At 45.1% G+C, this 24,971-nt stretch overlaps 1 protein-coding gene across 1 annotated transcript; it reads right to left on the bottom strand.

The window, feature by feature from the left end:
* Positions 1-6,275: 6,275 nt before the first annotated feature.
* On the bottom strand, positions 6,276-12,919 carry PVALEF (parvalbumin like EF-hand containing). The gene is made up of 4 exons (XM_063296533.1): positions 12,805-12,919; positions 12,157-12,292; positions 7,707-7,822; positions 6,276-6,322 (listed from the first exon to the last, which is right to left on the bottom strand). The coding sequence occupies exons 1-4, from the start codon at positions 12,908-12,910 to the stop codon at positions 6,276-6,278; spliced, it is 405 nt and encodes a 134-aa protein (XP_063152603.1). The 5' UTR covers positions 12,911-12,919.
* Between the last annotated feature and the right edge of the window lie 12,052 nt (positions 12,920-24,971).

Here is a 24,971-nt window from a genome sequence, read left to right as displayed (position 1 = left end):
TTGCAAAAGGTTACAAAACTATTTCCAAAGATTTGGACCCCACTGGTTCACTGTCAGGCAGATCGAATGGTGGCAATTCAACACCTTTGTTACCCTACCCGGGAGTGGTCGACCAATCAAGATCATACCAAAAGCAAGGCGTATAATACTCCAGGAGGTCTCAAAGAAGCCCAGGGTAACATCTAAGGAACTAAAGGCTTCTCTTGTATTGTCAATGTCAGTGTGTGTGAGCCCACCATCAGAAGAACACTGAACAAAAAGGTGTGCATGGCAGGATTGCAAGGAGAAAGCCACTTCTCTCTGAAAAGAACATTGCTGCCTGTCTACAGTTTGAAAAGATCACATGGATAAGCCAGAAGGCTATTGGAACAATGTTCTGTGGACCCATGAGGCTAAAACCTTTGGGCTTGAATGAAAAGCATTATGTTGGGCAAAAAGTGAACACTGCATTCCAGCATAAGAACCTTATCCCATCTGTGAACCGTTGTGCTGGCAGTATCATGCTTTGCTACTTCTGGACCAGGGCGACTTGCCATCATTGATGGAACTATGAATTCTGAATTGTACCAGCAAATTCTGCAAAAAGATGTCCGAGTATCTATCTGAACTGAAGCTTAAGAGAAAGTGGTTCATGCAGCAAGACAATGATCCAAAACGCCCAAGTTTTATAACCAAAGAATGGTTAAAGCAGAAGAAAGTTAATGTTTCACAATGGCCAAGTCAAAGTGCTGACTTTAATAGTATAGAAATGTTGTGGAAGGACCTGAAGCGGGCAGTTCATGCGAGGAAGCCCTCCAACATCCCTGAGTTGGAGCTGTTCTGTAAGGAGGAATGGACTAAAATTCCTCCAAGCTGATGTGCAGGACTGAACAACAGTTATCAGAAACGTTTAGTTGCAGTTATTGCCGCCCAAGGGGGACACGCCAGTTACTGAAAGCAAAGGTTCATATACTTTTGCCACACACAAATATGTAGCTTGGATATTTTCTTCAATGAATAAATGGGCAAGTATAATGTTTTGACTCATTTAATGGGGTTCTCTCTCTCTAGTTTTAGGGCTTGTGTGGGGAACAGATCACATTTTAGCTCATATTTATGCAGAAATACTGAAAATTCAAAAGAGTTCACAAAGTTTTGAGCACCACTGTATATTGATGTTTAAGATATCCATAGCCTCTGGGATAGAAACCAGGAGACTGAGGGTTCCAGTCCCGCCTTAGGCATGAAAGCCGGCTGGGTGACCTTGGGCCAGTCCCTCTCTCTCAGCCCAACTCGCCTCACAGGGTTGCTCTTGTGGGGAAAGGAGGAGGAGGAAGGAGTATTAGGTATGTTCCCCGCCTTGAGTTATTTATAAAAATAATAAAGGGATAGAAAATAATAATAATAATAATAATAATAAATATGGTTTGTTTGCTTTCTGTTTCCCTGTATACTATATGTGTCCTCTTTGGATATAAAATTGATTTATTTACATGATGGTTTAAAATAACAGATACCCAGTTTTTGACACCCATCCAAGCAATTATGGACACACTAATTTGGCATTATGAAAATAATTTAAATGGAATAGAAATACAATCACATGAGTGTTATAGTATCGGGCATTCCAGCAATGCAATGATCTCCATAATTTGCACACTTCTTTGTAAGGGGGGGGAGTTTAATGAGTATTCTACTTAATGTTTTGAGCAGCTCACAAAATTATGTGACTTTTTTGTTTTGTGAGGCACTGAGATGCTAGAGAATATTCTGCATCAAAGCACTAACTGAATGTCCTGCTTAGCAACTCTTCTCTCTCCTGAGATTCCAGAAGGAGAAAACACAAGAGCTAGAAGCTACTTCTTAAACAGGATTAAATTAAATAGCTGAGATTTGCAAGACGTAAATTCCATTTCTATTTTTGGCTAACCAAATGGTGAATAAGATCTGACGCAGGAAAAAAATGGTTCTGGATAAAGGCACATGAAGAAAAGACACAAACAAGATCTTAAAAGTTGGTTCACCTCACTCTTGTCCTTTGGGATGATTCCTGATTCCTAGCTAGTAAATATTTTATTCCTAAATTCTGTAAGCAATTAAGTTCCATTAACTCAATAATATATTACTTCAAATTAGTTTTAACTTAAAGTAACTAAGGAATTCCAGAGAACTAGTAACCATTGTGATTCACCTGAGGAGGAGGAGGAAGTTGTTGCATGTGGTGGTTTACAGGGGGTGACTGGCTTTGCCAGCCATCTTGTGCCCAAGCCTCTCACAAAAAGATCAGAGGAATTTGGGGACTGAGTTCATCTTTAATAGAGGCCACATACAAGAGGGTCTCTTACCTCAGTTTTGCTGGAGAACAGAGAACCTTCTTAAATGCACACACAGAAAGGAAAATAATGGGGATATCACCATCAAGTTCCACTTCTAAGGTCCATTATGCAACCTGCTCTTCATCTTCTGCATTATAATGCTTTAATTTGAACTGATGCTTTAATTTGGATTCTGTCCTAAGCAAGGGGTTGGATTTGATTGTCTTAATGGTCCCCTCCCAACTGTATGATTCTGTGATTCTTCCTTTTCTCCTCTTCTCAGTCCAGCCAAAGCAGGAGTGAGGATAGGCACATAAGGTCCTGGAGGAATAGGAAGATTTAGTAGGGAAAGGAACTCCAGTAACAGTAGAACCCACCCAGCCTTCCCCAAACAACTCCATGGACCACAATCGTATCTTCATCTCTAAACAAAGCAGGAAAAAAGTCACCAACGAGGAGAACAATGACCACCTCTTATATCCAGACAGTGGTCAATTCTAAAAGGAAGAAGAGTGGACCATCTGATGAAGTTCTCCATCTGCAACCTCAGAAACTCTAAGGCAGAGCTCTACCAAAACTACTGGCAAGGCAGCACAAGCTTCTCAAACTGGTTCAGGCAGGTACTGCAGCAGCTTCCAATCCTACACCCAGAAGAAGTTTCTGAGGCATTCTCAGGACAGCATGGCTTCCTTTTTCTTCAGTGTTTTCTAATTTGGTCTTCAAAAAAGCCTAGACTGCTTCAGCTCTAGACAAGGTCTAATCACTCCCAAATAACATGGCTGTGTTATATAACCAATTATTTGGCGTTTATCTGGGGCAGTAGCCCAGGACCTATAACTGTGATTAAGCTTGAGTTGGGATTCATATTATGGTCAGGCTGGGCCACTATAATCCTAGATGAACTGTAGCTGAACGTCAAATTCGGATCAGAACGTTACTTATCCTCCAGAGATCTGGTGAACTGTACTTCAGGCACCATCTGTATTTAAATACATGATTCAGAACTACAGTACTTCACAGAATATTGGTTGTTTTTGGTAATTTTGAGGGTAGCAAATTTCCATGGCAATGAACAGTATTCACATGACTTTGGAGGGCTAAAAAAAAGGCTGCTCCAGTAGCAATGTTGTCAGTATTTTTAGTACATTCCAAAATACATGCTATTTCTCTGGCTGGAACAAATGCCCCATAGCTGGAATGCAAGTGGAATATTTCCTGGAGCCTCCGGAACTGCTGGAAGGTAGCAAAACACGATGTGTGCCATGTCCCTGCCTTCTTTCCCCTGTTTTCCCATGGAGGTTATTTGTTGTTCATCATCATGAATGGCCTTCTAATATATGGGCTTATGTTGCCATCATGTGGTTACAGCATTCTGGAAAACTTTCATAAGAGGCTTTTAGCCACAAGGTGATGAGCTCAGTACACAAGTGAACATTTGCAAATGCTCGTTGCTATATTAAACATCTTCTGAAGAGGTCCAGTGTATGATTTTGTCAACAACCCAACCAATATTTCTTTTGTGCTTGGGCTTGGAATCTTTCTAAGCCAGCTGTAGCATAGGTGGCAGCAGGTGATGCTGTTCTGTCTCCTGCAGAAGCTGGATTATTTCTTCTGCTGTGCCACTCATTTGGCTTTGCATGCTCATGGCAGTTCTTGTATTTAATCATTCCCCTCTTCTGTAGCAATTGTATCTTGGTTTCAGCTTGCCAGGAGCCTCTACCAGAACTGACAACTGACAACTTCAGCTGCCTCAGTTCCAGGCTCTTAGGCCTCCATGAGATAACCTGCTTGAGTTTTCTCTTCTGAACAGGAAGGTCAAAGTGCTTTCTCCTAACAAGTTATCATGAGATGTGGTACATTAATGTTCCCTATCCTGGTCCCCTACAGATGTTGTGCTTTAACTCCATAATCCTCAGCTGAAAGGCAATTATAGGATACCATTTTGGGAAAACTGTAATGTATCCTTTGGTTGCAAATGCTGTCTGCTTGGCTCTGCAATGTTAGGTCTTTCCCAGAAGTGGGTATCCCCTACTGGGAAGTGAACTTGCTGAAACTATCACACCAGCACTGTTGTAATCATGTGCTGTGCTGAAAGAGGCTAGAAACCAGCCTTTACTTTCAGTGAAAGAACATGACAATGAGCCTTCCCCAACCTGGTGTCCTCTGAATATACTGGGACTGTACTTTCCCAGAACTAAAACAAGACTACAATAGCTACAGATAGTCCTCGCTTACCGACTGCCTTGTCTAACAACCATTCAAAGTTACGATAGTGTAAGAAACAGCTTTGTGACCCATCCTCACATTTACAACCAACGCAGTGTGATCACCCTTTGGGCACTTTGCAACTGATTTGCAACATGCAGAGTTAATAGAGAAGGTGGAAGTAAAATCATAAGTTGCGGTCATGTGATGTTTCACTTAGCAACCGTGGCACTTAGCGATAGTTGCCGATCCCAACTGTGATTGCCAAGCGAGGACTACCTGTACTAGAATTCTGGAAATTGTAGTCCAACATTTCCAAAGCATACCGAAGTGCAGAAAACTGAATGCAAAGTTGTATTCAGAACTGGAGGTTTCTTAAGAATGCAAATTGCATCGGCTGCAGGAAGTGATTATAGGGGGGAAATGGTGCAGCTGGGTCTGGATCTCCTTCCAGATTAGAGGCCAGAGCCCTCTACCGTCCGTGCAGTTTTTGCTGTCAAGAACACCAAAGAGGTTTGTCATTATCATCTTCTGGATTTTTTTTTTTAAACTTCCCAGTCCTTGGTATTCCCTGGAGGTTTCCCATCCTAAAGCAGCATAGCGTGGACCAGGATCTAAAAGGACTGGGTTAGCATATTGGGACAAACCCAGATGAAGAAAGCTTTCCTTCCTTCAAGAAAAGCCTTCCCCCAATGAGTGTTGTGTCTTGGGAAGATTCCTCCTCTCCCCCTGGTGGCTAAGCTTAGTAGCAGCTCCGGTGGTGGGTCTTTGGAACTAAGCCATGATGCCCATTGTCGACACTTGGTTTGCAAAGAAAAACACAAGTCACCATTTCAGGTTTCAGGACTCCTTTGTCATAGGATAGACATTCAGGGGGTTTCATGTCTATCTTCAGTTTTGTCCCTTACCCCTTCTTCACTGTGATCAAATGCACTGCCAAACAAATGTACGCTGCAGTCAATGTGGTGAAACATAAGGCATTTACTTGCTTCAGTAGCATTTTCTTTTAGTGGAATAAAACCTAAGCAAGCATTTCTAGTTCCCTATTGGAAGGCTAGCAAAGGATTTAGGAGAGAGGAAAACATGGTATGAGGAGGACATGGGGTTTCAGAACATGCTCATCCAGATGTCATTCAGCCCCATGTTCTCTGTAACTCAGAACTGTCCCCACTGCATATTTTGCACACAGACTGGTCTCCACTCGCCCAAAGGCCAGAGCCAAGGAAAACAGAATTTAATCCCTCAAGGCAAAGGGAGCAGTGAGGGCACTGGTAAATTTAATAAAGACGGGGAGGGGGGGAGGGGGCATATAGGTTGTAGCAAAAAGTAGGGAAGAATAGGGTTTCTGATCATCATTGTTCTAAGAAAAGCTGGTCTTGCTCTGTTACCACAACTAAATGTCTTCCACGGGACAAGTATAGGCCAGGGAAATGAGAGTCTGGTTCTCATGTGCATGGCCAGGAAAGATCTTGAAAGATATTCAAAAGATAGGACAGGGCATTTCGTAACAGACTGGTTGCCCAAATTGGTGTCACAAAGAGAAATATAATGAATGCTTTGAATTGTTTCTGGTGCACTACAGAGATCATTCAGCAAGCTGCAGATGCACCCGCCCCCCTGCCCTGAAATCTTCCTGCAGGGGGTGGAAAAAAGGTGCCCCAACAAAAAATATCATGATTAGAGATACAGACAAGTAACAGCAGGTCTCAAGAACCCCCCAGCCCCAGCACACCACTTCTGAGTAGGGAAGTAGGAAGTGGCTTTGTTTTCCTCTTTCTATTTTTTCTTTGGAATCTTCTCCTTTGTGACCATATCAGAAAACTCTGCAATGCAAAAAGATCATCAGTGTGAGTAGGTCTGGCATTCAAAAGACATTACTGTATATAAGGCAGTAACTCCCTGCTTTCTTCTCCCCACCCTCCAACCCCACCCCAATTAAAAGAATAAATCTTTTTCATTTTGGGGGGTTGGGGAGACCATTTCCTGTCCCAGAAAGTATGAATGGATACTTTCCTTTCTGCTAGGTTGCAACTTTTGATAGTTTACAGAGGGAGGTAATTTAGAAAGGCAGAACAGTGCTTTATTTATGCCTCCACCATCACTGGCAGGGCAGGCTACTGAATATAAACAGGGAGAAAACCCCCACACTCCACAGCACTGATGGTGTTACCTAGTTGGGTCAAGAAATGTCTGCAAACAAACAACTAAGCTCAGAGAGCACCAAGGACTTCACAAGGCTTTATTACTACAGAAAATGGCTCCGATTGTAGCAGTTTTACCACTGGATACTGATTATTTGAGGTAGCTGCTTCGGTGCCTTTCAGCTGGTAGCAGTGTGCTATAGCAGCCCTCAACCATCACTCTGGGCTACACTTGGTTTGAGTCTTGTAAGTGAAGAAGGTCTAGGTTGCATGTGCCTTCAAGTCAATTGGGTTAAAATGTGCCAAGAGATAGATAGGCAACCAGTGCTGCCTGTAACCCAAGAATTTTTAAACAGTATGTAGTAACTGACCATCAAAAGTGAGCATTATTGTCACCATGCCTCTGGGATGGTCTGTACTACTACAGATCCATTTGTTTCATGGCAACTTGGGGCAACTGTGTTGTGAGGAGTGGCCAGGTGACCAAAGCCCCTCCGCTTTCTTTGTGTGCCCAGGCACACCCACCATTTTGATGTTGTCCTCTTCTGCAGACATCCTGCTTGTTCCACGATCCCTGCTTTTTAACTGAACCGGCTCTTCTGAATCTCTGGTTCTAATAATCTCCTCAGAACCTGTCCTAGATGTGGAGTTTGGTAGCGGTGGCTACTCTACTACTTCCTTTATTATTTGCCTCTAAATATTCACATTTTCCTTTAAAACTGTGTTGTATAACTAAGGGACCAGAATGGTCCCAGAAAGCTTTGGCACATCTCGTAGAGCCCCTCCAAAAATTAAATTACTGTTTTTAATATGACAAAGCTGTCTGCTATGGGGAACAATTATATAGATAATATTTAATTCATTTAATTTAATTGCAAGCTAAATCAAATTTAGTTTTTGTTTTGGCCCTGCCCACTTTTTGTGTGGTCTTCTGCCTAAAATGATAATGATAATGATATAATGATAATGATAATGATAATGATAATGATGCACCCTTTCTCTGAAAAAGGTGCATAAACTGGATCAACCTACTTCTACTTCTGTTCTTAAGCCCAGCTCTGCCCACCTTGAAAATCGATCCTCCCATCGCCATCCGTGTCTGCTGCCTGGATCACAGCTTCTGCTTCTTCATCTGATAAGGGGACAACTGGCATGTTACTGGGAACTGTGGCTAGGATGTACCTGTGGGCAAGAGGTGGAAATTGAGCTACAGCAAGGACAGGTGCATTGGGCTTAGTAACCCCCTGTGCACACAGCAATCTTATCATCACCAGCATCTGACCTTCATCACGGGAGACTGGAATGCTAAGGTGGGCAGTCAGATGACACCTGGAATTACAGGTAAGCATGGCCTGGGAGAACAAAACGAAGCAGGACACAGGCTGATAGAATTTTGCCAAGACAACTCACTCTGCATAACAAACACTCTCTTCCAACAACCTAAGAGACGGCTTTATACATGGACTTCACCAGATGGACAACACCGAAATCAGATTGACTACATCCTTTGCAGCCAAAGGTGGCGGACATCTATACAGTCGGTAAAAACAAGACCTGGAGCTGACTGTAGTTCCGATCACAAACTTCTTATTGCACAATTTAGGATCAGACTAAAGAGATTAGGGAAGACCCACAGATCAGCTAGATATGAGCTCACTAATATTCCTAAGGAATATGCAGTGGAGGTGAAGAATAGATTTAAGGGACTGGACTTAGTAGATAGGGTCCCAGAAGAACTATGGACAGAAGTCCGCAACATTGTCCAAGAGGCGGCAACAAAATACATCCCAAAGAAAGAGAAAACCAAGAAGGCAAAATGGCTGTCTGTTGAGACACTAGAAGTAGCCCAAGAAAGAAGGAAAGCAAAAGGCAACAGCGATAGGGGGAGATATGCCCAATTAAATGCAAAATTCCAGAGGTTATCCAGAAGAGATAAGGAATTATTTTTAAACAAGCAATGCGCGGAAGTGGAAGAAGACAATAGAATAGGAAGGACAAGGGACCTCTTCCAGAAAATGAGAAACATCGGAGGTAAATTCCAGGCAAAAATGGGTATGATCAAAAACAAAGATGGCAAGGACCTAACAGAAGAAGAAGAGATCAAGAAAAGGTGGCAAGAATATACAGAAGACCTGTATAGGAAGGATAACAATATTGGGGATAGCTTTGACGGTGTGGTCAGTGAGCTAGAGCCAGACATCCTGAAGAGTGAGGTTGAATGGGCCTTAAGAAGCATTGCTAATAACAAGGCAGCAGGAGATGATGGCATCCCAGCTGAATTGTTCAAAATCTTGCAAGATGATACTGTCAAGGTAATGCATGCTATATGCCAGCAAATTTGGAAAACACAAGAATGGCCATCAGACTGGAAAAAATCAACTTATATCCCCATACCAAAAGAGGGAAACACTAAAGAATGTTCAAACTATCGAACAGTGGCACTCATTTCACATGCCAGTAAGGTAATGCTCAAGATCCTGCAAGGTAGACTTCACCAATTAATGGAGCGAGAATTGCCAGATGTACAAGCTGGGTTTAGAAAAGGCAGAGGAACTAGGGACCAAATTGCCAATATCCGCTGGATAATGGAAAAAGCCAGGGAGTTTCAGAAAAACATCTATTTCTGTTTTATTGACTATTCTAAAGCCTTTCACTGTGTGGACCATAACAAATTGTGGCAAGTTCTTAGTGGTATGGGGATACCAAGTCATCTTGTATGCCTCCTGAAGAATCTGTATAACGACCAAGTAGCAACAGTAAGAACACACCACAGAACAACGGACTGGTTTAAGATTGGGAAAGGAGTACGGCAGGGCTGTATACTCTCACCCTACCTATTCAATTTGTACGCAGAACACATCATGCGACGTGCCGGGCTTGAGGAATCCAAGGCTGGAGTTAAAATCACTGGAAGAAACATTAACAATCTCAGATATGCAGATGATACCACTTTGATGGCTGAAAGCGAAGAGGAACTGAGGAGCCTTATGATGAAGGTGAAAGAAGAAAGTGCAAAAGCTGGCTTGCAGCTAAACCTGAAAAAAACCAAGATTATGGCAACCAGCTTGATTGATAACTGGCAACTAGAGGGAGAAAATGTAGAAGCAGTGAAAGACTTTGTATTTCTAGGTGCGAAGATTACTGCAGATGCTGACTGCAGTCAGGAAATCAGAAGACGCTTAATCCTTGGGAGAAGAGCAATGACAAATCTCGATAAAATAGTTAAGAGCAGAGACATCACACTGACAACAAAGGTCCGCGTAGTTAAAGCAATGGTCTTCCCCGTAGTAACATATGGCTGCGAGAGCTGGACCATAAGGAAGGGTGAGAGAAGGAAGATCGATGCTTTTGAACTGTGGTGTTGGAGGAAAATTCTGAGAGTGCCTTGGACTGCAAGAAGATCAAATCAGTCCATCCTCCAGGAAATAAAGCCAGACTGCTCACTTGAGGGAATGATATTAAAGGCAAAACTGAAATGCTCTGGCCACATAATGAGAAGACAGGGCACCCTGGAGAAGATGCTGATGCTAGGGAGAGTGGAGGGCAAAAGGAAGAGGGGCTGACCAAGGGCAAGGTGGATGGATGATATTCTAGAGGTGACGGACTCATCCCTGGGGGAGCTGGGGGTGTTGACGACTGACAGGAAGCTCTGGCGTGGGCTGGTCCATGAAGTCACAAAGAGTTGGAAGTGATTAAACGAATAAACAACAACAGCCAGAAGCAAAGCAGTTCCAGAAATAAATCTTCTGGCTTTGCAGGATAATCTAACTCCTTTTTTTTTTCTAGGCTGATGTTCTCTAAGGGTTGAATGATGACTCTTATTGCCCTCAACTATATTGGTTGGTCAGGATGATGGGAGCTGAAGTCACAAGGATCATGGGTTTGAGGAATGCTGCATTGTCTTTATGGGGATGTACTATTACCCCTGCCCTGGGACTCTGCTCTCCTTATTTATCCTTTCCTCTTGACTTTAGGAAAAGGATTTTAGCAAAAATGGGAAAACTAAATTGTTCACAAATGTGGATAGAGTGGGCTTTTGAAAATACATCAAGCCATATTAAATTAGAATTGTGATTAGTAGTTGGACTAAAAATATAACAGATGAGGATGAGGATGAGGATGCACAAGGCACGAGGCACTTTCTTAGCTAAGAAGGCACATTGGATCTAGTCCTATGTAAGGTAGATGCAACAGAAGACAAAATTTGAATAGGCATGTATAACAGGATTCAACACATGCAGTGGACATGATGAGTTGGCAAAGGTTGCATCTGTTAAGCTTTTCTCTATACTTGTTATAGCCAGAACTTTGTTTCATTTCATCAGCTCTAACACAGGAGGTAGGAATGATCTTGATAGGAAGTTCCAGTTCTGCCTTTAAATCCACTTAATTCTGTGGGTGAGAAATATGAGAGAAGGCACAGAAAACAGGCTTGGTTGTATCCATTCCTTTGTATAAGGATTAATTTGTATGCTAAATGCACTGTCATAGCTGTATTGTCTCTGGCAAAGCTGTCAAGTTATGGCTCAGGCTGATTTCATTTAGCAAGTGATGTAATTTCAAAAGTTCACTGTAAAGAATCAGTTCAATATTCAGGCAAAAAAATAGAAAGGGGATATGACCACTTTTGTTGCCAGCCCCACCATCCCTAAGTACACAATTACTCATTGTCATGAGTGCCGTTGAGCTAAAGTCATCAGCGCAATGGCACTCATGACAATGACAAGGAAATAAGTGAAGGGGCACAAGTTAAGTAGCCATCAACCCACAACGACTAACGGCTAACAAACAATAGCTAAACGAATCACGGAGCCACCCAAGCCATCAGCGGCAATACAACGGGGATCGCCCAGCTGAAAGCAATCAGCAGAAGAATGGAAACCTGAGGATGGGCGATCCCGGAAACCCTCAACCAATGGCAGGGCAACACATGGGACAAAGGGGGGTGACGTGTCCGAGAGCGAGGGGGCGCTGACCGGCGCGGGGTATTTAAACCCCGCACCGGCGCGCTCCTGTCACTCTCAGCTTTTTTCTACCAACGTTGTACCTACCCTGAAATAAACCAGAACCTGCTTTGCAAACCAGCGTCTGAACGTTATTCAGAGGTAGGCAGCGCATGACACTCATCCAGTAATGGGACAGTTCTCCACCTAGCTTCTAAACCAGGATTCCTCAACCTTAGCAACTTTAAGATGTGTGGACTTCAACTCCCAGAATTCCCCAGCCAGCCATGCTCACTGGGGAATTCTGGGAGTTGAAATCCATACATCTTAAAGTTGCTAAGGTTGAAAACCCTGTTCTAAACAGCAGTAAGTCCAGGGGTCAGGTGAATCCAGTTGAACCTAGCTCCTCAGAAATTTAACAAATTTAGCTTGTGAAGTCAAAAGTGAAATGATGAGGTGAATTCACTCCAACATTTTGCACCTGTACATGTCTGTGGATAAAAGAAGCATATATGCCTCCCCTTGTTAACTTCCCCCTATGCTTCATAGCAACAGACAGCAACATTATCTTACTTGATTTCATTCCATTCAATGAAACCACTGTCATCCTTGTCAAGCAATTTGAAGGCTTTACGCAAGTTAGTCTCCCTCTCCTCTGATGTCAGAAACTTCTGCATATATTCAAAGAACTTGGCATAGTTGAATGAAGCTGCAACAGAATGGGTAGCTTTTAATTTGTAAATTACATTGTTAACATGACATAAATATGGGCAGCAGAGCTTTATTGAAATTTTATGCAGAAGCTCTTATTTCCATATATTGGACGTGACTATGGCCCATTTCACATCCCAGACAGCACAAGCCCAGATTTATTTCCTCACGTGTGTGTGTATATGTTTGTGTGTGTATGGAACAGTTGCTAAACACAGCTTTCTGATAAGAAGAGCTGTATGTGGTAGCTACATTCATGCATACATTTTGAAGTAAACCATACTTCAGACACAAAAATGTTACATGTTGTGATCTGAAGACCCTGCATTTCCCTGTTTTCCTATAAAACTTTTTTGTTTTGTTTTCCTTTGCTTCCCCCCCAACAAAGAAGAGGAAAAGTTAACAGTGAAATCCATAGTTTATGCAAATGCAGGTTACAAATTAATTTGAGTATGAATCTTTTAAGTATCTACTGCAAATTCACCAACTTTGGTTTCCTTTGTTCCTTACCATGATGCCTCATTTCTGAGGGCAACAGGTCAATATCTTTGTCCGTCAGGGATGCACCCATGGCCAAGGCCATTTTTTTGAGCTGGCAAGAAAACTCATCCTCCATGCTGCTACTGATTATAAAAAAAGAAATGATGTTAGTGTTAAAAAAAAGTGGCAATACCTCTCTTGCACATCAGCAATGGTAGTCTGACACATCTCAACCAACCCTGAGCAAGATTTCTTTAAAACAGTACTTCCAAAAAATATTGTTCTAGCTCAGTTTTATTTGTAACACCCCTCTAAAATAATCAAGTCTTTCTGAAAGTTAGAAGTGAATATTGAAAATGATACTATCCATCCCAACAGGCATTATAGAAATTCAAATAACTTCAGGGGAAAAAAAATCTCTTGGGGAAAATTTCCCAAAACAACCCAATGAGAAATAATTTTGCCCAGAGGCCACATATTACTAATGGGAGATGGGCAAGGCAAGAGCAAGAAAAATAAGTTAAATTGGGATGGAATGCAGTAGCAGGGAAGAAGGCATGGCTGGTTGACTAGAACACTGGAGCACAACACATTTCAACATGTGCCACTGTGATTACACGATCTTCAGGAGCGACCTAATGTGTCCTAATGTGATTCTCTTCACGGAAGCCAAGTGACCTTAAATTATGCCATGATGATTCAATGAGCATCTCCAGTTTTGGACTTCATGCTAAATCCTGGTAAATCCCAAATGGAAGTTTCCAATCCTTTCAACCATGCTGAAGAGAAGGGAGAGAACAATTCCTTCCTGTAATGCTAATCCATAATTTAGCATTCTGTGTGAACCCCACTACTATTGCCATGGTTTATAATATTGTTTTCATACTCATATAAACTTATCAGATTCTTCTGGCAAAAAGTCGCATACAATATATTTTCAATTTATCACTAGGATTATAATACACCAAAGGACAAAGAGATAGAGCTACAGAGATTTGAGCATCTTGCTTTCAAGAATGATCAGGGAGTTGAATTCTGTGTCGTAGAGAAGGTGCATTATTTCCGTCACTGATTGTGTTTATGAAGAATGTAGATGCTGCTCATGTTTGCTTGCCTCAAGTCAGATTACATTTAAGACTGTTCAGACCTGTTTGTGTCTTCCTATGACAATTCACTAGGTCAGCCTTCTCAACTTGTTCTTTGGCTTTGTGGCTGGCTGGGATTATTATTTATTTGTTATTTATTTATGGAATCTATACCCCACCTTTCCACCAATGGATGGTTTCAAGGCAGCTAACAAACTAGCTTTAAAAAAATAGTTATAGCAATTATAAAAATACACCATAAAACAACCCCAAAATACTCACTGTGGCCTCAACTTCGTCGGCTAAGAGTCTGTTTTTATACCAAAGGCCTGCCTAAATAAAACTACTTTTGCTAAATAAATAGATGGCAGTTTGCCTTACCTCCCTTGATAGGAAGTTCTGAAAACTGGGAGCAAGTACTGAGAAGGATTTTTCCAAGCTGAAGTACTTCTGTCAGTAGCAGAATTGTGAGAAGAGACTCTGCTGAAGATGTTGATGCTCAGGCAGAGTTGTGTGGGGGACACCATTTTCCAGAAAAATGTTGAAAGAGAGCACAGACTAGAGAAGCTTGTACTAGGCACGTCCGCTTTTACTATTCCCATGCACAACAGGAATTACTATCAATTTCCACAGATTAAAATCCAGTCATCCAAAGTAGACTTCAGTCCTAAGTGAAGGGGCAGTATTGGTTACTAAGATTATCTTCCATTTAATCCGAAAGAAAGAAGCTTTCGATTGCTTACTAAAACCACAGGCAGATTTCAAATTCCAGTAAATCCTGTTGCACTGAGCTAGCTACTCATCTTGCCAATGAAGCTGCCCAACAGGCTCATTCCCCCTGGCTCCTTCCCCAGCACTAGCAGCCGACTGTCTGGCAGCTCAGCTCAACTCTGAAGTGAGTCACTCTTACTTCCCAAACTTTGCATCATACTCTTCATTTAACAACATAAACAGAAATCCCTACAAAATGGTTGGAGGGCAAAGGAACATGAATGATCAAAGGGGAGATTACTAATACATATATTGAAAAGGAGATAAAGGACCAGCGGGAGTCTCATCTGTGTGGTGAGACAAGGCATCCAAAAGGCCCATGCCTAAAAGGGGAGTTCCTCTTGCATTCAAAAATTAGAAATGAAGTATGTCTAACCTTTTAATATTAGAGTATTTGGGCTGTTGTGGAGCAGAAAAAATAGTTTGTGCATATCAGTGTGGGAAGTCCCTTAATAACGCTACAGTTCTCTTCCAAGTACAATGGTGGGGAATGTCCTGCCACATCTCTGTCTTGTTCTTTGGTGGCCAGATGAAACTGCATGCAGATTCACAAGCTGCCAGCTACCCAGTGCCTTCCATCCATCACTCTCAGTTTAAATTCAAGGATATTTGATAACCAAAGTTGTATGTATCTGAGAAAATTCTGAGGATTCCTTTTTAGGATAAATTAAAGACAGGCAAGCTAATGTTAGGTCCCTACTCTGCTCTTCATTGATTAATGCAAGGCATAAGTGTTATGATTTTGCACCTCCTTTCTTTTACACAGAATGAACTACTCTGTGGGTAATTCACATTTTCTGGCAACCCTTCTAAGTAGCTCTTATTCTAGATTGCACAGACTTCTTTAAAAAGCCCTTTCAAATTCCCATCTATGAACAACTGGGTTGCATCATATAGGAGAAGTTAACACTCTAAACACAGCAGTACCTATTTTTGAGGTGAACCCAGCCATGCAATCTTCCTCCAAAATTCTGTAAGCTGCATCTTCAGCATAATATTACAATTGGAAGATGGGGAGGAGAAGCCGGAAATGCTGAGTTCGGATTGTTATGACACGAGAACTCATCACCTATCGTTTGTTTGATCTAGGCCACCAAGGGCTTAGAAGTATAAGCCGTCATTCAGCTTTTGAAGAAATACTGTGCTGATTACAAACGCAACTAGGAATAATGGTTGATTGCAAACGTCTTGCCATGCCCACAGAAAAGAGGTTGGAACTGCAACAGGCCAGAAGACGCATGTACTTAGTCAGATCAGAAACAGAACTGCATCCATTATAGCTTCTCAGATGGAAAAGCAGAAAAACAGTCTGCTAATCTAAAGACATTGAGATGAGAGGCTGCCAAGCTGGCGCAACCATGGCAGCTGTCCCCATGCCGCTCCTTAAAGGGCGCTGAGGTGTTCATAATGGCAGTGAGATCAGTTGGTTTGTTTACAAGTGACCTTTACAGAGTAAACCTCTGCATGAGCTCTTTTGAGAGCCATTGGGGGGAAAACATTACCCAGTGCTCAGTTGCGTGTCCCAGTTGTCCCCCACCCCCACCCTGTGCTGTGCTCCAGGACAGTGAGATAATTGGAGATTGGCAACAAGCAGCACCTGAACAGCCATCACTCCATTACAGTGTTGTGTGGGCCATGAGCCTGCATGTATGCACTTAGACTGTTTCAGCCTAGCATCAAGTCCTTTTTCCAAATCTTCTGCTTCCGTGCTTATAAAATGGGGATCAGGAAAACTGAAGCCCTGTCTCAGGCTGACCTTCTTTAATGCCAAAGAAAATGAGCTCGGGTGTCCAGTGCTCCTTGCTGGCAAGAATGTTGCTTGGTCCTGGAGCTTGGCTTATGCTCTGAAGAAAGCTGGCCCTCCTCTCTGCATTGTGACCCTTCCGTTCCCTCCTCTTAGGGACTCTTATATTCACAAGGCAACAACTTGTGATGCAAACCTGTTCTAGGATTACACTCTGTCTAAATAACTCAGCTTTCCCCATGGACCCCTGATCTGTCTGCCAAGAGTTTATTTAGGAAATGATTTTTCACCCCCTGAATTTGGAAAGAACAGGCATTCTCAGAGGAGGCATTTGCCTTGGAGGCTGTTCACTGCTCAGAGAAAGGCAGAGGGATGCAACCCATATGAAGGTATGACATGGGGATATGGGTGTGATCTGCTTTGGTCCAATATTTAAATAAAAGTCACTAGTGCTGGTCACCAAAAGACACCCCGCTGGAAGCACTATTCTACATTGGCCATGGTTGCCTGCAGGAGGCCAAGCTCCATTAGATGTTGTGTGTCATCACGTCTAAAGTGCATTTTTCAGAATTCTTCATTTTCCTATCCTTTGGGGGTTTGCTGGCTTGAGGACCATTTGCACAGAACCACCAAAATCATCTTGCTTGTTGGATCGCGGCTGACACCAACCCACCTCTTGGTCTGTCTGTACTTTCCCTGTCCTTTCTCTCAGTCAAACATTTCCTTCATTATCATAAGCATTTTAGCTGTATTTTCTCCACACCCACATTTTTGCAAATCACCCTCTCCCAAAATTCTTTCAGAGGCAGCACTGACATTTATCTTCACAATAAATATAAAATAGTATTTTCCACCCCCTCACCAGTCTTAATTAAAAAACTGCACTTAGCAAGCTGTTGGCACAGGATCACCACAAGTAGCAGCCAGAGCTGCAGTAAGCTGAAAGAAAAGACAGATCTGGAGTCTTGAAGTCATGGGTATAATCCAGCCTTCCCCAACCTGGTTTCTTCCCAATGTGTTGGATTACAACTCCCATCATCCCAGAAAGCAGAGTTGGGGAAAGCTGGAATCAAAGAATAGGATATATATTAACCTGCTCAAAATTTGAAAATTAAAAATTCAGTATGGATTAGCCACTACCTTTTCACATCATGCCATTCCTTCTTATGGCAATGCTACTATTAACACCTGAATTATAGCTTTCAACCAATGGTTTTGGCTGTGAGTAATAGCTTGTTTTCTGTTCATTGATTTCCCAGGCAGGTTAGCTTCTAATTAGACTGATTGTCCATAGCCCTTTCAGAGATCTTATGTTGTCACACAGTAAAGGTGTGGGTGCAAACATTACTGATTTAATTATATCCAACATCACTGATTTAATTGCATCCAGCATCTCTTTTTTGTTCCTGGACCATCCCTAGGATGCTGCCCCTAACCTGTTAACTAAGGATCCAATCTCTTCTTTCTTCTAGAACTTAACTGGCTGATTTGGTTTCCCCAGTTTCAGAGTTTCCCTTTTCCGTGACCAGAAAATCTCCTGAGTATGACTCCAATGCCTTGGGGAAAACTTACCTGCATTTTTCTTCTCTAACTAAATGCTCTCTTGGTGACAACCCCACTCAGGTAGTCTCTCTTTAGGCATTGCATATCACAGCAGGTACTTACCTGCCACAGATGTCCTTTGCTTGAAACTGGCAGGATTCTTTTTGAGAACCTAAACCATGTCCCTGGCTTTTATATGGCCCTTTGCTCAGCTTTGCTATTTAAGGGGAGATGCACCTGTCAGGAATACATCCTGCTATTCTCCTGAGCCCTTTCAAGACACCAATGGATCATCTTGGTGGGTTGTGGTGTTATCAGTTGTCACTGGCGCTTGGATGCCCAGCATCAAATATCATCCTGGGCAGGGCAAAATCTATAGCAGAAACTCCACATGATACAAACAAACCATTTCACTGTTATGCGATGTGGAGCAGCTGCTTCCCAAGAAATGGTCAAGGGAGAGGGGGGTGTCATACATGTGTTTATTTCCTTTGCACAGTTTCCACAAGTTTTTTAGGCTGGCCAATTTCACAATAAAAGAACAAACAAGTCTCCTTTGCAAATGTTTGTTTCAAAAGGTTTTATTTTCCTGCACGTGTGCTTCATCTTCAACTTCAGACATTCCAAGGGACCTGGCAATAGAAAATATAATATCAATCACACAAAAATAAAAACAAACTTCTGAATATGCCCTATGGCAGAGTTGTCCAGTAGAGTTGGGCAGGCATCTTTGGAATGTTAAGTTGCTGCCCTGGTAGGCACAGAGCAGAATCTATCTGGCAGAAAGCAAAACTGCTGAGTTACACACATACACCACCTTCTCTAACTGGCCATCTCTGCTTCCTTCTTGTTTTTGTGGCAGATGGTTCCTTTTCCAAAGAAAGCACTGCGCTGTGATCTCTTGCCATTTTTATTTTCTAAGAATGCCTTGGGAGCTAGAATGTGGTGGGAAATGCAGATATGCTTTAGGCTAGTGTTTTGCTTTGCACCATGCCAGATTTCTGTTTCTTTAATTTAAGCAATCTACAGGCAAGCAGCCTGTAACTGCAATCTATTCACTATTTTCTTGTAATTTTCTGTTGTTGGTAGTGGTTTTGCCTCAGCTTGCTGTGTTCTTTCTGAAACTGATACCCATCCTTGTTTTAAAAATCTTATATGATACTTGTTTGGTAATTTGCTTTTCATCTGAACAGTTTTGCCTAAGAATGGTTAAATGTTAATTTTGTTTAGGGAAATTTTCACTCCATTTTTTATTTGAAATTTGAATGAGTAAGATAATGTCACAGGAGTGATCTTTGGTTTCAGCCCATCTTCTCAAGAGGTGATTGACAGTAACTTGTGGTGAGATTTGGAAAATCAATATGAGACTTCCTGTTCTTTATCATTCTCTGGCTCCTGTATCTACTGAATCATATCTCCAAAGGTGGCTTACATCTACTTTCTACCTCACTGAATCTTCACATATTTTCCAAAAGTCATCTGTGGTTGGGTTCATGATACACAATTAATCAGGTCAGCTGCAAATCTAGCAGGTTGCATTTACAAAACTTACCAAGTTTGTGTAGAGCTCACCTTGGTTTGGATGTGTGTGTGTACGTGTGTGTGTTTGTGTGGTTAGTTGTGTGAATCCAGCCTCTTTAGTTAATGTGGTTCAACGTATTGTGCAAATCCAGAGAATAGGTTAGTTCCATAACCAGGTTAGATATGCCTGTATGTTTCCCTCATTGTCAGAATATTAAAAGGACACTCATTTCTCCTCCCCGCTTCAGGCACGCCACCTTGAATAACGAAGCATCACTTCTAAATCTATAGTTTAGAGAGGCTTGTTTCTTTGCCTTATATTGCAGCCATGGGGGTTGAGATGATAATGAAAGTAGGCCACAATCATTACATAACTAGGATTTCTAGGAGAAAATATACAGAACTGAAAACGTTATATAAATTCCAAGGGTGAGGAGTCCCAATCTTTCCCTATTTAAACCATTTCACATCTTTTGCTAAGGCAAAGCTATGTGCAGATTCCAGAGAAATCTCTGCCGCCTCATGGCAAAAGTGTTTGGTACAATCTCCCTGTACCTTTCCTGGGCATATTTGAAACAACTTAGGGGTACACTTAAATGTGTGGTTTGAAGTGGCACATAGGTTGCCTTTTAATGGGCAGCAATAAGTGATCCTTGCTTTAATTAGCAATAATTACCCTGGATACAGCACAGCTCCGGATTTGACATACAATAGCACAATGATTCTGCACCACTGATCAGCTATTCTAGGACAGCAGACCCTAAACTCATTTCAGGACTGTGTAGTCCTGCAAACTCAACGGATGCCTTGCTGTTGTCTCTGCAACTATGCCCATTTGCCCGCACAGGGCCATTCCAGCGCACCAATTCAAGCAGCATATCCCTTGGGTGAGTGTGTTTTTCTGCACCTTTTCTGGGCTGGGTGAATGTAAGAAATGGCAGACGTTCCATCTATTTGATCAGGTGCTCTAATGAGTTTGAATGAACTGAGTAGTACCCATGCAGGAATGGGCAAAGGGGAGATGGATCACAGCGTGCAAGAATGGGGCATTCTTCCAGCTATTTTTTTTTTTTTAATTAAAATTGCCTCTGAAGCTGCTACTGGCCTGTCAGGGGAGGGGAAAATACAGATCAATAAAAATGTCACATAGGCATCAATAAAGCTTCTAGCCCTCCTAAACACTTCTGTTGGCTAGTCATATCTTTTTCCTAAGGGACAGACAAAAATCAGCTAAGCAGTAGGGAAGCAACTTGATTTGGGAAACAGCTCGGGGTAGTAATGGAGGGAGAAGAATAGAATTCTCTTTCCCAGAGCCTGACTTGGACTTCCCATTCCATAGCTGTTATCATTTGAAGTGCAGATGCACATATATGGATTCTGTCATGAGTGCCGTTGAGCTGAAGACATCAGCACAACGGCACACATGACAATAACGAGGAAGCAGAGGAAGGGGCTCAAGATAAGCATAGCACGCAATACAACAGCCACAGACCCTAGCCGGAGGAAGCAGCCATCAGAACACAAAAGAGAAACAAAGAAAGACAAAGGCTAGGCGGATCGCGAGGCATACCCAAGCTGTTAGCACAAGCGCAACAGAGATCGCCCAGCTGACAGCAATCACCGGCTGAATGAGGAAACCGATGATGGGCGATCCCGGGGCACCAGCTGGGGCCTCGCAACCCTTCACCTACCGGCAAGACAACATGCAGGACAAAGGGGGGATGACGTGACCCAGGGTGAGGGGGCGCTGACCGGCGCGGGGTATTTAAACCCCGCACCGGCGCACTCCCCTCACTCTCAGCTTTTTTCGCAACTGACACTACGTACGAAATAAACCGGAACCTGCTCTCCTTGGAATCAGCGTCTGTGTTTTACTCTGCAGTAGGCAGTGCATGACATAAAGCTGAGAGTCACAAACTCAGCCTCGCCGAGCCCCACCGGACAACGAGCCGTGGGAGGAATAGATGGCGAGAAGACCACGAGCGATGAGGCCGATGCGTCGCGGCCAAAGCGGGCGAACCTCACGGCAAGAAGCGGAGGAGGACCGATCGAGGCCAGAGGCACCGCGGACCCCAGGAGCCACGGACACCCGCCCGGCCCACCCCGAGCCTCAGCTCCAACCCCAGAGGGAGACGGCGGCGGAGGCGACCCGGCCACGGGAGGGAGCAACATACCTCCCGAGACCAGCGGAGACCCCCCCCGCCCCACATCACACCCCAGCCACGGGGGCGGAGCGTCAGCCCAACTGCGGCAAGCACGGTGGAGGACGGAGAGGCAACCCAACCGACGCACTCCCAAACGGAGGAAGCGGACCAGCGGACGGGACTGCCTGAAACCCACCAGCGGCTCAACCTGGCGGACACACCGATAGACCCGACCCCAGCTGCGGCGCGGATTTCGGACGGGGAAGCTCAAGCCAGACTCGCAGCCATGGAGGCCCAGCTACAGGACCTCAGGACCATGCTGCAATCGCTGATGTCCCCGGCGCCGCCCAACGACGTTCCCGTGCAGGCCCACACCCCGAGCGGGTCGTCGCACCCCCATGGGCCAAATGCTGATCAACAAGCAGCCCAAGCGGACGAAGCCAGGAGTCGGGAAGCGAGAGGAGGGGACTCACACAACGCCCGGGCCCCAAAGGACTTCCCCATCTTCGACGGGAACCCCGCGAAACTGTCGTTCTTCATTACGAACGCCAGGGAGTTCATGGGGCGGCACGGACACTCCTTTAACTCCAAAGCGGACAAGATCGCAGCCGTGGCGATCAAACTACAAGACCGGGCGGCGGACTGGTACGTCCAAATGTACGAGTCCAACTCCCCCACCCTCTCGGACTTCCATGCTTTTATTACCGAGATGAAGCGCTACTTTGAGGACCCACTAGCCAAAGAGAGGGCTAAAAGCGCACTCCAAAGCCTCAAACAGGGCGCACGCACTGTCCCAGACTACGCCCTCGAATTTAAAGCCCTAGCAGGGAAGATCAACGACTGGTCCGAGACCACCCTGCTAGAAATGTTTAAAAGGGGGCTCAACCGTGAAGTACTTCAATGGGCTCTCTATCGGGACGATCCGGAGACTCTGCACGGCTGGATCCACCTCGCGGGGAAAGCAGAGCACGCACACCGCACCTTCCTAATGGCAACGACGGAAGACAAAACCAACACCTACCCAAAGGTACCCGCACCACACGTGGGGACGGCCGGTCCCACATATCCAAGGAAGAAATTTACTCGCGGGCCCTGCGGGAGGTGTGGAAAAATGGGGCACAAAACGGCAGAATGCTTCGCCAACCGAACCCCAGCGAGCGCTCCTAAACCCGCACTGAAACCTAACCTCAAACCAACTAACCCACCGCCACCCCCCCACCACCGAATGACCGGAGCCACAGCGACACCGGACGAAGGCTGGGACGCTCACTGGGGGGGAGAGGACGCCGTAGACCCAGACCAGCCGGCGGGAAACGCTCCCCGCCTGCCTTAAAACGCGCCGCGAGGCAGGTGGTGGGACAGAGCGGCGAAAGCTCCGTAATAATGGCGGCAATCAAGCTCTCTGGGGGCAACGGAGCCACCACGGCCGCGGCACTAGTGGACTCGGGGTGCTCGAAAAACCTGATCCACCCCGACATAGTCGCAAAACTCGCCCTACGCTGCCTCCCCCTCCCCACGCCGCTGGCATTTCACCAACTGGATGGCTCAACAGCGGGAGGGACACCAGCCACGATGCAGACCGAGCCGGTTACCCTACAAATGGGTACCAACACCGAACGAACATCGTTCGTGGTAACCCACATAGGACGGCCCATCGTAGTCTTGGGGATACCATGGCTCGCAACAAACAACCCGCACATCGACTGGGCAACCCGCACCTTCCGATTCGACGACGGCGAGTACTGGGCGCCAGTTCCGGCAGGCAGGACCAACCCCATGGTGGGACAAGCAGAGGCGGCAACCCAGGACAACACAACTACCCCAGAAGCCCTACCGGAGCAATACGCTGACTTCTCAGAGGTCTTCGGAGAGGCGGAAGCTGATCAACTATCCCCCCACCGCAAGACGGACTGCGGGATTGACCTGCTGCCCGATGTCCCCTTACCTAGGCCCAAGATTTACTCGATGACCCCGAAGGAGATGGCAACCCTCCGGGAGTTCATCGACAAAAACCTAGAGAGGGGATTCATAGAGCCGGCATGCTCACCGGTCGGAGCGCCCGTCCTATTCCGAGAGAAAAAGGACGGCACCCTACGGCTCTGCACCGACTACCGGGGCCTCAATGCAGCTTCCCTATCCAATAAATACCCCTTACCCCTCGTGAAAGACATGCTCGCCCACCTGTCCACGGGCAGAGTATTCTCCAAGCTGGACCTTCGCGAGGCGTACTACCGAATCCGAATCAGGGAGGGGGACGAATGGAAAATGGCGTTCAACTGCCCCCTAGGCTCCTTTCAGTACAAAGTGCTGCCATTCGGACTAGCAGGGGCCCCGGGGGTATTCATGCAGCTCATCAATGAGGTTCTGCATGAGCACCTGTTCAAAGGGGTCCTGGTCTACATAGACGACGTCCTCATCTACTCCAAAACGCACGAGGAACACGTGACCCTAGTCAGACAAGTCCTCGACAAGCTAAAACGGGCGAAACTCTATGCCAAACCCTCAAAGTGCGAATTCCATAAAGCACGCCTAGACTACCTGGGGTACCGAATCTCCGGAGAAGGCATAGAGATGGACCCCGCAAAAGTCGAGGCGGTGGTGAACTGGGAACGCCCCCGTAACAGGCGCCAACTCCAGAGCTTCCTCGGCTTCGCGAATTTTTACAGGTCATTCGCACGGGGTTCGCGGAGATAGCCCTCCCCCTAACAGACCTCCTCAAGACTAAAGGGGTGGGGGACACACGACGCGCCAAGAACCCGGGCACAGTACTAAATTGGACTCCCGCGTGCCAAACCGCATTCAACAGGCTGAAAGCGCTGTTCACCACGGAGCCAATCCTCGCGCACCCGGACTCAGAACGGCCGTTCGTGGTCCAAGCCGACACCTCAGACTTCTCCCTGGGGGTCATCCTACTCCAAAAGGACCCCACAGGAGTCCTGAAACCATGCGCCTACCTGTCGAGGAAATTCTCTGAGACAGAAAGGCGCTGGCACGTCTGGGAGAAGGAAGCCTTCGCGGTGAAATCGGCATTGGAAACATGGAGGCACCTACTGGAAGGAGCCACCCAACCATTTGAGGTCTGGACAGACCACCGGAACCTCGAGGCCCTCCGAACGCCCAGACGCCTCAGCCCAAAACAGGTCAGATGGGCCCAATTCTTCAGCCGCTTCAACTTTCAGCTGAAGTTCATGCCGGGCAAAAAGAACTTCCTAGCTGACACCCTCTCCCGACTGCCCCAAGACGAGGAGCCCGCCCCAGACATGATCGGGACGGTCCTATCCGCTTCCCAGCTGGGGATGGCGGTGACCACCCGGAGCGGCGCTTGGAGGCAACCCAACCCCACGGCAAAACCGACGGTGGGGCAACCAGTAACCAGACGGCGCCAACCGC

The sequence above is a fragment of the Candoia aspera genome, chromosome 2 (genome assembly GCF_035149785.1).
Source record: "Candoia aspera isolate rCanAsp1 chromosome 2, rCanAsp1.hap2, whole genome shotgun sequence".
In the NCBI taxonomy this organism is placed as follows: domain Eukaryota; kingdom Metazoa; phylum Chordata; class Lepidosauria; order Squamata; family Boidae; genus Candoia; species Candoia aspera.
Note: the sequence above shows the minus strand (reverse complement) of the source record. Positions and strands in the feature narration are given on the sequence as shown.

Bases quoted from the DNA above. Each gene is read 5' to 3' on its own strand.
- PVALEF (XM_063296533.1), bottom strand. From the start codon at position 12,910: ATGGAGGATGAGTTTTCTTGCCAGCTCAAAAAAATGGCCTTGGCCATG. The intron at 12,293-12,804 runs GTAAGGAACAAA...ATTCTGTTGCAG, and splicing joins CTCAGAAATGAGGCATCATG to CTTCATTCAACTATGCCAAG. The intron at 6,323-7,706 runs GTGGGCAGAGCT...TTTGCATTGCAG, and splicing joins TGGGAGGATCGATTTTCAAG to AGTTTTCTGATATGGTCACA.